At 44.8% G+C, this 16,924-nt stretch overlaps 2 protein-coding genes across 9 annotated transcripts in view; one reads left to right on the forward strand and one right to left on the reverse strand.

Annotated features, from left to right (window-relative positions):
• Positions 1-11: 11 nt before the first annotated feature.
• LOC135238122 (polypeptide N-acetylgalactosaminyltransferase 6-like) lies at positions 12-12,152 on the reverse strand. 4 transcript variants are annotated; one of them, XM_064305824.1, is made up of 11 exons: positions 11,990-12,152; positions 10,517-11,035; positions 9,465-9,637; positions 7,873-8,022; positions 5,756-5,990; positions 5,466-5,583; positions 4,673-4,873; positions 4,248-4,379; positions 4,028-4,129; positions 2,059-2,217; positions 12-584 (listed from the first exon to the last, which is right to left on the reverse strand). In XM_064305824.1, the coding sequence occupies exons 2-11, from the start codon at positions 10,987-10,989 to the stop codon at positions 471-473; spliced, it is 1,857 nt and encodes a 618-aa protein (XP_064161894.1). In that variant the 5' UTR covers positions 10,990-11,035; positions 11,990-12,152; the 3' UTR covers positions 12-470. The 4 variants fall into 4 exon arrangements, with proteins under 4 accessions (XP_064161894.1, XP_064161895.1, XP_064161896.1 ...); XM_064305825.1 differs by having other exon boundaries at positions 11,885-12,096; XM_064305826.1 differs by having other exon boundaries at positions 9,465-9,589; positions 11,853-11,992.
• A 1,348-nt stretch (positions 12,153-13,500) lies between these two features.
• Positions 13,501-16,924, forward strand: part of ikbkg (inhibitor of nuclear factor kappa B kinase regulatory subunit gamma) — a 20,828-nt gene continuing 17,404 nt past the window's right edge. For 3 of the 5 annotated variants that reach the window (XM_064305817.1, XM_064305818.1, XM_064305822.1), the window contains exons 1-2: positions 13,501-13,594; positions 16,126-16,316. In XM_064305817.1, the coding sequence (XP_064161887.1) occupies positions 13,509-13,594; positions 16,126-16,316 (277 nt within the window). In that variant the 5' untranslated portion in view covers positions 13,501-13,508. Of the gene's footprint in view, positions 13,595-14,396; positions 14,749-16,125; positions 16,317-16,924 lie in introns of those variants that run through there. The other 2 variants (XM_064305821.1, XM_064305819.1) reach the window with 2 other exon arrangements.

A 16,924-nucleotide genomic window follows, 5' to 3' on the forward strand; every position in this document is an offset into this window, starting at 1 on the left:
ATCTACTACAGTTTCCCCAAACAGTTTCAAGCATTTATTGACTCATTCTCCACACTGCAGACACAATGTTGAAGTGCAAAACCATGAGTAGGGAGAGGCACTTTGCATGAGGAAAACCGCTGAAAGGCTGTTTCTCAGCACTACTTTTGCCTGCACTCTTCACACCCAGGGACGTATGGCAACAAAGAATGAATACTCGTCTGCACCTTCCGTTTGGTGGAAGTGAAATGCCCTCCAGTGGTTACATCCTCACATTCCTGCAGTTATTTAGCAGTTGCAGTTATTAAACCTTCATATCCTATCCAGTGCTGTTTGTGACCATGGAAGGAAAGGATCTGTGATTTCCTACCATCCGTTCGGTTTGTTTTTGGTCGACTGCTTGGATGACATCATAAAGTTACTGATGCCTTGTTTGCAGCTCTTTGCCCATCCCCCAGCCCCCATCCCCACACCTTTACGGCACGGTCGGGTCAGATGAAGGCCCATTGCTGGTACAGGTCCGCTGGGTTGCAGGCATCCATTAAGACCTGGTTGCCAATCAGGGACAAACACCTCCCAGTGGACGGGTTTCTCAACAGGTGGGTCTGGAAAAGTGCAACAGGAACAAAGAAAGAATCACACTAATGCTCAAAAAGAATCCCACAAGGGCTAAATCCTGTTCGATGTTCCATCTTATACTGCGGCTGCTCCAGGATTCAGATAAACTGTGCTGCAGTCTCGGACCTGCCATCAGGAGTATTCAGATAAACTGTGCTGCAGACTCTGATTGGTCATCAGGAGTATTCAGATAAACTGCTGCAGAGTCTGATTGGTCATCAGGAGTATTCTTGGTCCATTTGTGGGCTGGTGTCAGGTGTAATAGTGAGGGGACAGGGAAAAGGCCCACATGGCGATTTAACATTTAAAAAAAAATTTCTCTTCACAAAATCACCTCCATATTTTGTTTTAAACTGATGTCACAGCAACAGTTAATAAAGCAACCACAAACAGCTCCCTCCCCAACACTGGCTCAGTCAGTTTTTCCCATTCCCACAGTGTCACATCATCACAGTTCAATCAAACAGACACAGATCACTCGACAGCAGGCTGGAGACAGACATAAATGGATATAGAAAGACTGATCACTCAGCAGGATTTGGGGTTTTCATGGTTAAATAAAAACAAATAAAATAAAAAATATATAGTCTAACCCTGCGTCATCTCAACCAATCTTAAAAACAGAAGCATGAACTAATGGGTCCAGTAGTAACTTCAGCATTAAAGACATTTCTTATGCATATGCATGTTAGGTTAACCAGTATGTGGAAACCAGTGACATATTCTGGCAATATAAGCCGGATAACAGACTTACGACTTATTAGTCAGCTGTCATGTATTAGGCTACTGATGAAATACACCGGATACTGTACATGCGTACATACAGGTGTTTACAGTTACATGCAGGCTGCATTCAAGTTCAGATTTAGCACCACTGCTTGAATGGTGGCCGGCAGTGTAGTATAATGGCTAAGGAGTTGGTCTTGTAACCTAAAGGTCGCAGGTTCGATTCCCCGGTAGGTCACTGCCGTTGTACCCTTGAGCCTTACTTAACCTGCATTGCTCCAGTATATATCCAGCTGAATAACTGGATACAATGTAAGTCACCCTGGATAAGAGTGTCTGCTAAATGCCTGTAATGTAATGAATTGGACTATATGCCTGAAATGCCCAGGCCAGTTGGCCCTGTGGTGTATTCATGTCTGTTCAGTGTCCATTGCAGAGTCTTGCATTAATCCATGTGCAAATTGACCACACTCAAAAATCACTCATTTCCATCAATTGAAAAAAAAAAAATCTTGCATCAACTTTTCCAGCACACAACTTCTCTGCGCGAACCTCATTTATGGGTTATATTTATATTTGAGTGCATGCGCGCTCATTTTTGGCTGTGATGTTCGGGTTTTACCTGAAAAACGAAAACCCGCCAAACCGATCCAGTGTAGACAAAAGCAACAAGTTTTAAGCAAGAAAAACACGAAAGTGTTCAATATCCCTACTTTGCACTCCAAGGCGGCTCACCTGTGTGACGTCCCACGCCTGTGCGGGGGGCACGCTGGTTCCGAGGCCGGGCAGCTGGCAGGCTTGGACACGCACAGGCTCCCGGTCCGAGGCGCTGTGCAGACACAGCTGCTTCCTCACGTTGTGGCGCAGCTCTTTTTTGGAGGTGTACTCAAAGTACTGCGAGAGAGGAACGGGGTTCAAATGCACCGTCGCTGTCAGGACGGTCACCGAGGCTCAAACCCAAGGCTTCCGCGGTGCGATGTATGGACAGCGCAGTGTACGGACATTCAGGAGCAGACATGTGGGTGCTCTCAGTTACGATGAGGAAATAATTTTGTTTTTAGCCATCACATCCAGAGGAGGGACCAATTCACAATACTGGAAGCTACAGGGAAGCCTCATCGTGTCAAGTCCCGAGAAACAATGGCTAAGGAAACGGAAACACACTCTAAGCAAGTACGCGAACGCAAATGACAATGCCAGGCCGACGCACTCCAAACGCACTGCAAAAGAACAGGGCCTTCAATTCATCAATGCTCACCATTTTCCTCCCACTAAAGGGTACTTAGTGCTAACCATTTACCTACCAGAGTAAAACGTGGTTATCTGTATCCAAAGGCGTCTCGTAACATGCCTTGTACGGTATATGTAATTGCTTAATAATCCAGCTGCATACAAGCCTGTGCTTGAAACCCCAAAGCTGTTTATGTATCTAACTACATGACCGCTAAGCTGTCTCCCAGGTCTCTCTCTGTGACTGGAGTATACATGACTACTGCTGTCGTGAAGTTAATTCACCTCTTTGTGTAATTCCCTTTGCCGCGCCGCTCATTTTACTGACAAAACTCAACCTCTTTCACGCTTTTAAAAAAACCTGTAAAAATGTTAGAAACACATGCGCTGCACACACCCACCATGAACCCCGAAAATAAACGCAACCAAAAATTAAGGAGTCATAAACAATAATAAAAATAAGTTGGTACTAATTTCATAAAGCATAATTAACTGACCTAATTAAACTATTAGACATCAATCAAATTTGACTTTTTACTGAATTCCACAACTCTCTATTGCCAGTTTGCTAAATAGGAAGAGAACCAGTACAGTGCCTTCCCAGAAATACCAACCTTTGTATTTTGATCACATTTGCACCTCTGCTTCCTCCAGTTCCCCCTCATGAGTGGAGCTAATGACGTCTATGCCTCAGCTACTCAAGGACAGACGTTCTGGGTGCCTGCTGCTATAAACATCCAGTCTCTCTAGTTAGTTGTTAAGAAATAAATGTCACAGCGATATTGCGAAAACTCTGTAAAGCAAAGTCTGCCAGTCTCCCTCTCTGGGGACTGTGTGACTCGCATACTTCCATTCCCTCCTTCTCCCCTCTCCACTGAGAGAAACAGAGATGCTCTGCTCTCAGTGCAATCAAAAACATCAAGGAAAACCAGTGTTAACGCAGGCTTCTGCATTTTTTATGCCAAAAATAAGCCAAAACGCAGGGAAAAAATACACCGCGTTCCATAAGGCAGATATTTCAAGGATATCAAATCTTTTTTTTAAAGCGTTACAAAGGGCGATGACCAAGATTTGAACCACAACAAAATTATTACTCCTGTTTCTTTGGGAAATCATCTTTCGGTGTCTGACATTTGTGATGCCCTGTCTTGAAGCCCCACGCTGCTTCATGCTTCATTACACACAATGAGCCAGCAAATCAGACATGCAACTAGTGAACATTTACTGTTATGCAGACCTTCTGGCAAGTGCACGGACAACCTCTGGCAAAAACCCTCCTTTGAGCAAAACAAAGTGTTTGTGTAGTTCCGTTACCAACCGGGCAATCTCCGGATTTGACACCAGACCGGGGCGGCCATTCAGCCTCTAGAACAGCGCTACCCAGCATCCCCCACGGATTCCATTTCACATTATCGAATGTTTGCTGGCGCAATATTTCACCAAACGCCAACCACTGTCAGGGTGAAAGGGGTACCTGATTCCCTCCCATATTGTGGCAGGCGAAGGCGATCAACGGCTTCCCTCCGGCGTTACCCTGTCCCACATCCAGACAGGTCTTTGAGGCGGCGTTTCTGATCTGACAGACACACAGTTCACATGGTTCAATGACAGGGGGGGTCTGTGTCCTGACATGAAAGCAGCGAATGAAGGCCAAGCTCTCGCTGACATGTCACATGCAGGCACGGGTCCCTTACCATTCCGTACATGAGCGGGGCGAGGTCGGGCACGTAGGCCTCGGGACAGACGTTTTCCAGGTACCAGGAGAAGTTTTTGCAGCGCAGCCTCTCCCGGAGACCGAGGCGCTCAGAAATGTCACCAAACTTGTTCTGGGGATGCGAGATGGAGGAAAACGCGCCGCAAGTGGGAAATGACTCGATAACAAACATGGTGAGCCAGGTGTGGAACCTGTAGCTCACATAACTCGGAAACACCCGAGTTCCCTCACTGCAGGTCGCTCTGGATAAGAGCACCTACTAAATTGATGCGATAAAAAAAATTCACCCTGCAGTTCTCCAAATACAATCCTTCTAATAGTTCACAGAGAGAGAGAACCCCACATCTGTAGCTCAAATTGATTGCTTAAGTTCATTTCAGGAGTCGCAGGTCAAAAAAAACTAACCTCTCTGGCGATGACCTGTGCCACTTTGTTCCGGCGGTAGAAGACCTCTTTATACTCGTCCATCCAGACCTCAGCCAAGCGCACCTGGTTACGGATAACCACCTCGGTGCCATTGGGGAAGGTGTGCGGACTCTTCTGCCGATAGATGTGTCCCACAACTGAGCAGGGTATGATCTCCAAACGCCCACCACACAACCAAACCTGCACACAGAGGAGGGGGCATAGCTGTTAGGAGAAGGTAAAACAACCCTAACTGAAACCCTCCTAACTCTATTTCCCCAAACTTGAACCCTAACCCAACCTGACACTAGTATGCAGTCATACTGATGATCTGCAATATGCTGGAAAAATACAGTTGGCACCAATAGGAAAAAGATGTAATTGTTTGTTGTATTTATATTAATATACACAGCTAACTGAATTTATTGTCTTTTCTTTTCAGAAAAAAAGGTATATGAAAGGTATACTTGGCCTCAGGGAAAGTGGTCAGTTGGACAGGCCAACCACACCAGGGGCCCTTTCCAAATCCATTTCGTAAATATCTCAGTAAAAGCAGAAGGTGCCTTTTCATGTCATTCCAGAAGGAAAACAACCCTGGTCAATGACCTCTGAGTATACCTTAAAGTTCATATCCTGATTTGTGCATTTCATATTTTACTTCCCGATCTTACATTGCCCTCCAGTATTTTGGTATACTTTTATATGTAATGCTATGTCAGTGCAATGAGCTGCAATGCATATATAAAATGTGCTATAGGCTAAATAAAACAAAATTCGTTATTAAAATACTTGCCCTGAAAGACATTTCCACATTCTCGGCTCCCCATATCTCCATCTTGTCATCGTAGGACCCGATATGGTTAAAGTAGGACTTGGAGATGGAGTACAGGCCCCCAGCAAAGGCAGGTGTCCTGGGAGAACCACATGATGACAAGGATCACAGATGACATCACAATGACAACTGCATGGTGGGAAATGAAGTTGCACTATTAAGAAATTTAAATCAAAGCCATCGTGCAAATTATAAACAAAATCCCCCCCCCCCCCCGCGCGCAATGCTCCGTGGGACAGGAGGGCACTCACTCCACGGGGGCGGTCTCGTCTCTGCGGCCCCTCCTCTGCCGCTCTGGGATTGGCTCCCAGCTGAAGTTCAGGCTCCAGTCGAAGCTGCCGCGGGCGAAGGAGCGGCGGTCGGCCACGGGCCGGCGGAACTCCAGGGTGTCCGGGGCGATGGCGGGGATGTCGGGGCTCACCACGGCAACGGGCTCCTCGGCGATCCGGGCCAGCAGGGGCTCTAGCCAGCCGGAGAAGCACTCGCCTGAAGGTAACGTGTTCACCGGTGCGGACGGTTTCATGAACCCAAGGAACATGGCTGAGGCTCACTTCTCTTTCCTCACGTACTAACTATGGATACTCCCCTGAATTATGCTTGAACGTCTTTACAATTTTTAGTACATCAAGTATACTCACGTAGGCTCCAGAAAATTATACTAAATTACTGAACTAGTAGGCTGCTGCTGAGAACTTTGTTGCATTAAGCGTGTCCATTCATTCGTGGTATGGTCACATAAATGTCCAATATTACGTGATAGCAACACGATAACTCGCATTTTATATCAGGCAGAGCAGTTGTGGTGACACGATAAATCGGGTCCATTTTAGGCAGAGAATTTAGATTTAAATACTCGACGGATAATGGTGTGAATCTAAAAGACGGCATTTTGTCCAGATATGATATTGGTGTAATTATTTTACTTTTATGCCAATACAAGCCTACACAATTTGGCTTACATTTCTACGTGATAGTAACAACCTTTGCCAATGCAACTGGCGTAGGGCAATCGTGGTGGTGACACGATCTGGTCCATTTTAGGTTTAGGATTTTATTTGTCCACAAATGATGCTGGTCTAATGATTTTACTTTTACCCCAGTACAGCTAGCCTGTGTGTAAGTATAGCTACTTGATTTTAGAAATAGAAACTACACACGTGGTACTGGAAAATGAAATATTGGCTAGTGGTTGTAAGCAGTTTTATTGTAGACTCAAAAAATAAAGTGTAGGACTACCTAAATAAATTAAATTGTTGGGTTGGATTTATAAATTAATAAAAATGATTAATAAAATGATAGACATGTTGGATGCAATTGAGTATGTGACGTCTTCAACTTAATTAGTTAGTCCTACAGTTCTTAATAACATTCCCCCCCGTGGTAGATCACATTCTGCTGGCTATTAAAAAAGTGGATTGCATGTCAAAAAGGTCTGGACAACCCAGCTCTAGGCTTTCTGGCAATAGCCAGAATAGCCTAAATAATAGGCTACATTATCTGCCGATTAAAATAGACAAGCACTGGAAAGAATTAGACACGACTTGTCATCAGTATTTGAATACACATGAATAAAGTAGGTTAAATAAAAATGTTAATCGGCATACACACGTGATAGTGATTTTGTGTGATACAACAGCCACGAATAGTGCATGTAGCCTAACTGTATAGTTACAATTTGTTTATTCCCGTCATAGCTACAATCGCCTAACACTCTTCTAATGGAATACAGGTGAAAAATACTTCACAGCTTCCTAACACACACCCAGTGGATGCAGTGTGAGTATATGATCCAGATACCTGTCTAGAATCACCACACTAAATGTAATGTATTTTTATTACTAATATTCTTAAATATGCACAATTAAACACCATGAATAACAGCATTGTGCGGGAGCTACCCCAACACTGTCCCACAATGTCACAGTAGCCTAGCCTGCGTTCTTCACGCACTGTTAGCTAACTCCACTCACCACAGAATCAAAAGTGATGCAACTGAATCGTGAAAGGTCTAAAATGACATCAATCACAAATCTCCGTTTGAAAAAATTGTTAGAAGGATGAACAATTAATAGATTTAGAAATGGAAATAATTCATAATTGAAATACTTTTTATGGTATAAATGTTATGTATGCGGCAAGATATCATTAAAACATATCTAAGGGTGAGCCAGCAGGCATGGAAATCAAATGGGCAGGCCCAGCTCCCCTTCTGACCCCCCAACCCCAGCCCCAGCCCCAGCCCCGACGCCCCTCCCCCTCCTTCTGACTAGGGCCAGATCGTAGCCGCTAACAGACAGGAAGCGCTGCACGGCAGGCATTCCGGAACTTTCCTGGGTGCTGAGGGAGCGGTGCATGCTGGGTAACTCACAGTGGGCGTCCAGGAAGGTGAGCACCTCGCCTCGGGCCTCCCTGGCCCCGAGCAGCCGGGCCTGGATCAGGCCCTTCCTCTCCCGCTGCCGTAGCACCCGCACGCGCTCGAGCGTCCGCACGTGCTCCTCCAGGCGGCCTTTCAGGTGATCTGCCGGAGCGAAGCGAAGAACGCCTAAATCTGCCCCCTCTCTGGATACAAGATACGCTGTCAATCCTCCCTTTATTGTCACTTGTGATCTCACCACTGTAGCCCTTCACGTTCGGGAACTGGGTTGATACCACCGGTTGCGGTGAGATGCACCAATGCCGACTCCGTTCAGATTTGTTCTGCATCTGTGAACAAGCCTGTGGAACTTCGTTGATTCAAAGGATGGATTTTGAAAGCGACAAGAAGGCAAAGGCTTGTACTTCATGAAGATGTGCTTGGGTGTAGACTCGTGTGATATAGTGGACAATTATGAATGTGATAAATTCAGGAATAACTATGACCTTAATGGCAGAATAATCCTACTGCATTTTAAGAAAATCACAAAATGGGAACAGGCTGTGGATGCAGGTCTTCACTCAATCTCAATTGTACGCGCAGGACTCCCTTGTTAAAGTTTGTTGTTAAAGTATGTATAAGGGTTCTTCCGGGGCAGGAAGACGGATGTGAACAGTTGTTGCTAACAGATGGAATACAAGCAAAATTCAGAATTGAGAAGTTCGCAGTGTCAAAACCTTTATCAAAGTCTCTTCATAATCTTAGAAATATTGTAAAGAGAAGGTCATTCTTTTAACACTTACAGAAGCAGTGCTTTTATTTCAGGACTGAAATACCGTATTATAATAGGACTGAAATACTGCATAATGTATTCTGGTCTCTCGAGCTGTAGGACACCTGCAGCTCATACGAAATGCAGCGGCCTGGGAACTGACCAGTACGCAAACCCCTGCACCTGGCTTCCAGCTTTACACTAGATTTGAAATTGCATTATTGGTTTCTAAGGCAAAACATGGGATGGTACCTGAAAATATACAAGATCCACTCATATACTACCAAACAGAGGCAGCATTAAGGCCATCTACTGCTGCAATACTTTACGTCCCAAAAAGTTCTCTCAGGACACTTTTACCTCCAAAATGTGGAACACTAACAGAATATCAGATTCCCCCTTTTTTAAAAATTTTAAAAAAATTTTAAATTACAACTTAAAAACATACTTTTTTTGGCTGGACTGCACCAGCGGGGCCAGCCCTAAAAACGCGAATGTCTGTGACTGAGTGAGTGATGAAGTTACACCATTGGTCGGCCGAGTTATGAAGTTATACCATTGGTCGGCCGGATCACGTGTGTTAGGTCCAGCCGTATACTAGGTTTTGACCTGGTCTTGTTAAAAAGGAAAAAAGCTTTTTTACTTTTTTTATGGGGGCAGTTTCATTCCTTGATGATGTACAGTAGGAAATCCCATTTTGTGTAGGCCTGTTTCTTACATCATATTGTTTTACTTCCTCAAAGCACTTTGTGTCAGACACGCACGAACAGCGATCGTACAAATAAAGTTTTAAGCTCTATGCGTGAATTGATTGCTGCATTCACGAGTCTCGTACCTGCAGTACTCGCGTCGTCCACCAGGAGGATCTCGGCGAGGAGGACGGCGGGGGCGGTGTGGAGCACGCTGTAGACGGTGCGCAGGAGGGTGGACCAGGCCTCGTTGTGGAAGACGATGATGACGCTGGTGGTGGGCAGAGGGGGGCATCGGGGGAACACGCGCTTCACGCACCTGAAAACGCAAAACCACGCCCGTCTGCACCAGGAGGGCGAACACACTGGAGAACGGTTTCATTTTTAAAATAACAAAGACCACTGAGCCTTATCCCTACCAGCCTTGTACAGCCTGCCATTTATGGCAGGACCGCAACAGCGGGGCCAGCCCTATGAACGCGAATGTCTGTGACTAATTCACTGAGTGAGTGATGAAGTTACACCGCGCATGTCTGTGACTGAGTGACTGACTGATGAAGTTACACCATTGGTCGGCTGGTTCGGTCCAGCCACATACTAGGTTTTGACCTGGTCTTGTTTTTCCTTTATACGTTTTGTGGATTCTCATCTTGATCACATTTCTTTGAACATCCACTCTATGAATGCAGAAATTTCATTCATTCTATGTTCATTGTTTTTCCACGTCCTCAATATGTGCTTGATCTCCCTCTCTATTGAGCACACATGCAAAATAGGCACTGACCGGTTTCATGATATACCACAATTTGAAAAAGTCACGGTTACGAAACGACTAAAATTTCCCCTCAAACCATTCTGACAACATGAGCCTTTTTTTTGGACTATTAACAAAAAGGCATTCTAGAATTTACTCTATAATTTTATCTGGACTTTTAGAGAGTGGTGTGTGTGTGTGTGTGTCGTACAGTATGTGCCCTTCAACACTGAAACAACAGAATCAATACTATGTCCACCCCATTATTTTTTGACATTCAATGAAATTGTTCACATTTAGGTTTGACTCCGTCTGTACTGTATATATTCACTAAGGGACGCGTCTGTGCAGCAGTTAACTGTCATTGCAGATGTTACATTAACACGCGTTCGTGTTTGTGAAATGGAGAATCCCGGACCGATGCGGTGAAGGCGGTGGACTCACTCGGGCGGCCGCGAGTCCGCGCCCAGGCTGCGGTGCAGCGAGATGCGGTCGCTGGCGAACTGGTTGAAGAAGTTCCGGGCCATTCCGTCCATCTTCTCCCTCAGCTCCGGCCCCGACAGCCGGCCCCCCGGGAAGGCCCCCCCGTCGGCCCCGGGGCTCAGGGGGTCCTGGGCGGGCCTCTCCGCGGGGGGCCTGAGCTCCGCCGGGCTGTAGTACCCGGGGGGGCAGCTGCCGTTGCCCGGAGCCGCCCGGGGGCGCGAAGCAGGGAGGACCGCGGCCCTGAGGGGGGGCTGGGCGAACGCGCCTCTGACCCCGACCGGGCCCTTCTGGTCAGGCAGTCCACGGACCCAAGGCTTGGGAGTGGGGCCCCCGCCCCCGGCGTTCCCCCAAATCACGATCAGCAGCACCAGGAACGAGACGGCCCCAAGCATCACGAGCTCCAAAGGGGAGGTCCGACATCGCAGGACCCTCATCAACACCAAGGGGAACACAGGAGGGGCACGACTGGCCTGGAATCAGCTGTAAAAAAAATAAATTAAAAAAGTGTATAAATGAATTAGCAATACTAATAATAATAGGTTTAATTTGTGTGTCTGTGTTGGGGGGGGGTATGTATGGTGCACGCATTTATAACCAAATAAATATCATCATTGTATCTCTCTCGCACACACATGCAAACACATTTTCAATTATATTTAGTGATTCTGTGATCTGTTAAATTACACGTTCTACACATTGGAAATGATTCAAATGCCTTCACAATACCAATTGCAAAAAAATATTTAAACATTTATTTTCAAATTATTTTTTTAAAGTAATCCTGACCGGGGTATGTTCCTCTATATTTCTGAAACGGTGAGCTATTCAGGAACGCTCTTTGGCGAAGTCTCCCATCACCTGTGTGTTTGTGTACATACAGCTCACTAGCTATAAGTCTCTATCTACACATTTAAAAGAAAGAGTTCTCATCTAGAATCAGTTCTTCACCCTGGATTGAAAGACGCACCGCGGCCGGGGAGGCAGTCGATATGCATCAATCTCACTTTTCCCTAACAACGATTGTGCAACACTTTATGCGTAGCTGACAGAAAATTGGGGTCTAGAAAGCGTGCGAGAGTTAATGCGGTCCTCCTTTCGCGAGGTTGATCGAGCAGCTGATATCCCCACAGTTAACTAACATGAAAACTAATAAAATACCCAGATTGAGATATTAAACGGGATTAATGATGCGACCCAGCAAAAAACTAGCGCCCATGCCCATTTTATGAATTTAAAAAGTTGCGGCAATTGACGACGGACATGGAGCCAAACAACAAGAACATTCGACCAGACTGACCTTATTTTTGTACTTTTCTAGACTGGATTTACCTAAAACGCCACCGCCCTGAACGCCTATGATAAAAGCTACGCTAAAATGAAATCTGCCGAAACTGTGGGCCAGCAAGATGCAGGCTACGTTGTCGGTAACTTTACCCAATGTAGTGTTTCAGCAGCACCGGTAGTGGTTTGAAATCACAGGTGTAGCCTGTTTCATTCCACCGATTAATATCCTGAACCTGGGTTACTGCGGTTCCCATTCATTTCCAATTTAAGGGATTTTGACTGGCCTACTTGTCTTTCCCATTTCTGAAACATTAATTTAAACGGCTAATTATTCCCCCTCTTTACTCCAACGTAATTTCATGTTTTACTGGTGTTCACTTAGGCATATTTTAAATGAATAAATTTTTGTTGGCTCCCGATTCGACATTTCACGTCCACCTTAATTCAGTTGCGTTATGTGACGCTTTCACGGTATTCCGCGATGATGAGCAAAAGAAAGAGGGAATGTGACAAAAATATAGCCTATGCATCTTAGTCATTTTTGCTACGTTCACTTCGCATGTATTTTAAAGGCTGTAATCGAAGAATATCGGATACTCGCATTTTCTCTCCCCAAAATATCAGACTTTAGAAGGCAAAATAAAACTTCCACAATGGTATTCTGAGACTCTATTAACCATAGGCCTAGTTAAGTTTCATATGAAAAGCATATTGTAAAAATATGTAATATACCAATAAAATATGTAAATATTAATAAATACTTCTGGACAAAAAACAACAATTGCTTCACAAACTGCTTCACATAATGAAATACATGATCGCAAAAAGTTGACCAATGCGGTTGTTAAATCACCTTGGTTTTCCACATTGAATTCAATGGGCAGCAAGCTCTTTTGCCCTCAACATATGCTGTAGAGGCTGTTTTCCGTTACTCTCTAGGCTTCACCGCCTGGCCACTCCTATCCTCTCCAGTTCCTATGTATGCTCTGCGGGCTCATTCCAATCACTTATTTTGACCTCATGGCATTCTTTCCTCACGTCCTTTCCTAGCTCCTGGAAAGGACGGGAGGAGGGAATCGAGGAAATTTGTACTAGGCAAAGGGAACATTCTTGATCTTTCAAGTGTCAGTTTAAAGCCACTTCGGTGTAGGAGATGGGTAGAGGTGAATTCACAGGTCGATCATTTATACGTCACACGTTTTGAAAAAAATTCTTCTGCAAAGGATGCACTTATGATTTCTTTCCTTGCCTCCTTTCCTATTATGGAAGGTCAAACAGGTCAAAAATGCCTGAAATTGACGTCTGGAATCATGTGTTGTCAACATGGGTGCATTCCAACTGTTTATTTTATCCTTTGTCTCTGAGGACTGACCCGGAAATCTACCGAGGTGCGCCGTCTTTAAGGACATTCCAACCTGTTAAATGCTCCTTCAAGGATCTAGGAGCTAGGAGGCTCCTGAAGAATTCTTGAGCAAGAAAACAGGAGAGTATCCTTTGCGTACGTATAATGATAGACCTGTGGATCCACCTCTCCCCATCTTCCACATCTGTAATTGATATAGCTTCAAACTGTCATTTGAAATCAAGGATGTTACAATTGCCTTATACACGTTCCTCTTGATTCCTCCGTCCTTGTGTCCTTTCTTTGCTTCCTTTATTAGGTCCTCTGATGCTTGGAGCTAGGAGCAAGGAAAGGAAGCAAGGACAGAAAATTAGCAAATGGAATGAGCTCACGTTGACAACCCATGATTCCAAGTATCAATTTCATATTTTTTTTTGGCCTTCCATACTAGGAAAGGAGGCAAGGAAAGGAAGCAAGGAGGTGAAAAAATAAATGCATCCCTTGTGTCCTCTGTCCTTGCCTGACGATTCAATTGAGATACGCCACCTTAAAGGACATTACAACCCGTTAAATGCTCCCTGAAGGAGTTAGGAGCAAGGAGCTAGGAGGCTCCCAAAGGATGCTTGAGCAAGGAAACATGAGTGCATCCTTGTGGATTTACCTCTCCTCATCTGGCATTGTAATTGACAGGGATTCAAACCAACACTGGACTGAGCAAGAACGTTCCATTTGCCTAATGTGTTTCCTCGATTCGTCCCTCCTTGCGTCCTTTACTTGTGTACTCCGATGGGTGGAGCTAGGAAAGGTTGCAAGGAAAGGAAGCAACGAGGTAAAAAAAAAAACAAGCGATTGGAACAAGCTCTGTGAATGGGATTGAGGGTTCGGCTTCTCTGTCCAAATCCTGTTCATTACATCGTATGGATTACTTAACTAGGGTGTGAAATGTGACATAGGACTGAATAAATAATAATGATAAAATTATATCTTTGTCTGTCTGGTAAGAAGAAAAAAATTTGACCTCAGAAAAATAATATATCTTTTTTTAAAAAAATATAATGCATAAAGTTAACATCAATATATGAGTGGAAGTATTTTTAATTTAATGACAAAAATGGATGGAGCCCACTGCTTTTAGAGCTAAAATAATAGATATCAGCAGGGGGCGACATTATATCCGGTGCTGAGGTTGAGAACCGAAAGCAGGTCGCTTGATCTGACACGGCCACACATCACTGGTGACATCTATGGGAAGTCTCGTTTTTGACTGCGGAAGTAGGAAGCCAAGGGGAATTCCTGCTGCTAAGAGCTAGCTAGATATGCGGTGTTGTATATAACCGTAATTGCTGGCAAAATCGTAAGGAAGGTTGACAGCTAGCTAGTTATATTTTTGTCTTGCGTTGCTGTTACGGTTGCGTTTACTTTAACATAACGACAGGATAGATCGCCGGACTGCACTTCGGATACACCCGATTCCGTTAGTAACGTTATTTTGCTAACTAACGTTAGCGAGTAACATTCTTAAGTTAACTAGCTAACTACCTAACTTGGATACACGCGCCGATAACAGGTAGGCTATGACTGGCCAACTCGGCCAGGCAGCTAGCTAATTGTATATAGACTACGTGTTTGGGATAAATGTATGTAGCCACCTTGCTAACCTGTATAGGAAGCTGTGACCGGACTGTTCACAAACAAGGATTAAACCTGCCTGTCGTAACTGTTGGCTAACTTGTTAGCAAAGATGTGTGTAGCTAGCTGGCTATTGAAAGGTTGGCTACTTGGGAACTACCGTTAATTCATAAAAATGTCACGATTGTCAACTAACGTTGTCTTGGGTAGAGCTACGTTCGCTTTCGATTCAAGAACAACGACAGAACACTGACAACTGAACACGTCTAATTAACCGTTAACGAAGTATCCAACCATTTAGTTGTCTTTTTAGCTAGCGCCTACTGTTTGTAAACATGACAGCCTTAGCCAATTAACATGTCATGTCTATGCTCATGTTCAGTGAACTTTGTACTGCGGGTGGTATCTGTAGCCAGTTCCTAGCTTTTCAGCACCGAACTGTTCGTTTGTCTAGCTATCCAGCGAAGGCCAAAGTGCCTCAATGTGCGTTACTGCAGTGTCAGTCTTCGAACACAGTGCTGTTAGGCTGAGCCATCTTCCCCCTGCATAGTTGGCTTTCTACCGTTGTAACCATGTCTGCATACACTTCATACACAATTGTACATCTTTTTGCGTACCAAATTTTTGATGATGCTAAATTGCAACTAAACGTTAACAACAAATCAGAGAAACATACCATATTGCAAAATAATGTTAATGATCTATTCTTACATTTGTTCAAGTCGCAGGTAGCTGTGGCGCTCTGTTTATGAGGGATAATTTAAGAGAAAGGGTTCCTTATGGCATACCTGTACTGTAGAACCATGAATGCAATACTGGATGCTCCACTACGTTGATATGACAGAAGGGGGGAGTGTTATCTGTCTAATGTCATCTATGTAACATTAGACAGAAACTTTATTAAACAGGTTGTCGATTAAGGACACTGGGTAGATGCTTATTACACTCAAAGGAATTGAGTTCTTTTTAAGTAACTTGTATTTTTCACTGATTGCTGTTACTTATGAGGGATATGTCTTGCAGCCACTCCGAAAATGCAAGATTTTTAAATTTGGCATTACACAGCAAAATAGCAAGTGAATTACGATCAAAGATTCCCTGCAAAATGGAATGTATGGATCTAAGGTTATTTCCAGTTCGGAGGTACATAAACAGTTTTATGAACGGTGTTCACATTGCTCAATACTCCATTTAACAGAAGAATGGTCGATAACGGTCACCCATATCTGGGGTGTTTGGTTATTCAGGTTATGATATGAGACTGAGGTGTTTGTGCGGTTGCCCCGGTGACGGCCCGTCTCTCCCCCCTCCACAGGGCGATGGTGCAGCCCCAGGCACGCGTGGACACCGCCCTGCAGTGGGACATGACGGCTGGCGGGGACGTGCTGGCCGCCGGGGGCCAGGGGTCCGTGGGGGCCTCCTCTCAGGGGTCCCTCAGGGTCCCCCCAGAGCTGGCCTCCAACGAGATCGTGCACCGGCTCCTCGGAGACAACCATCAGCTGCGAGGTAGGGCGTCGCCGACCGGCCCGCACGGGGCCTTACTGCAGGAGAGGCCAGCCCTCCTGCTGGAGAGCCACACGGCCTGTCTTAAAATTTAAATCGGTGGATACTTATCAACTGTGAATTCAAGTGCTTGAATTGATTGATTAAATGTTGAGTCATTTAAGCAAAGGCCCTGCAGATCCTGTGCCTCTCCAGGACCAGGACCAGGGCTGGCCACCTGTTAATCCCTCCTTTATTCCGTGGCCTGCTCCTCTATCCCAGGATTCCCTTTTACAGGAACGCTGCTCTGTGTTGTGTGAAAACTTCTGACTCTATGGTCTGTGCCCCTTTAGAGGTGATTAATAACCTACATAAACCCCTTTGCTAATGTGTGGCAGTACCATTATCCCCAGACCCTAGCTGGTCAGGAAGGAGTCAGAATACCTGAATACTAGTTCCACCCACACAAAAAATGATCACGTATTAAACAAATGCCTCTTCAGTATTTCACTAATGAACAAATGCCTCTTCGATGAACAAATGCCTTTGCAGTATGCAAAAATAAACAAATGTGTCATCAGTTTAAAAGAAAATTTAATTATTTTTAGTTATTTTTCTCCCTTTTATAATTT

Source organism: Anguilla rostrata, chromosome 13 (assembly GCF_018555375.3).
Source record: "Anguilla rostrata isolate EN2019 chromosome 13, ASM1855537v3, whole genome shotgun sequence".
Lineage (NCBI taxonomy): Eukaryota > Metazoa > Chordata > Actinopteri > Anguilliformes > Anguillidae > Anguilla > Anguilla rostrata.

Excerpts from the sequence above, each read along its gene's own strand:
- LOC135238122 (XM_064305824.1), bottom strand. The coding sequence starts at position 10,989 with ATGAGGGTCCTGCGATGTCGGACCTCCCCTTTGGAGCTCGTGATGCTT. Across the intron at positions 9,638-10,516 it reads GCGGACTCGCGGCCGCCCGA|GTGCGTGAAGCGCGTGTTCC; the intron begins GTGAGTCCACCG and ends TTGCGTTTTCAG. Across the intron at positions 2,218-4,027 it reads ACAATATGGGAGGGAATCAG|TACTTTGAGTACACCTCCAA; the intron begins GTACCCCTTTCA and ends CCTCTCTCGCAG.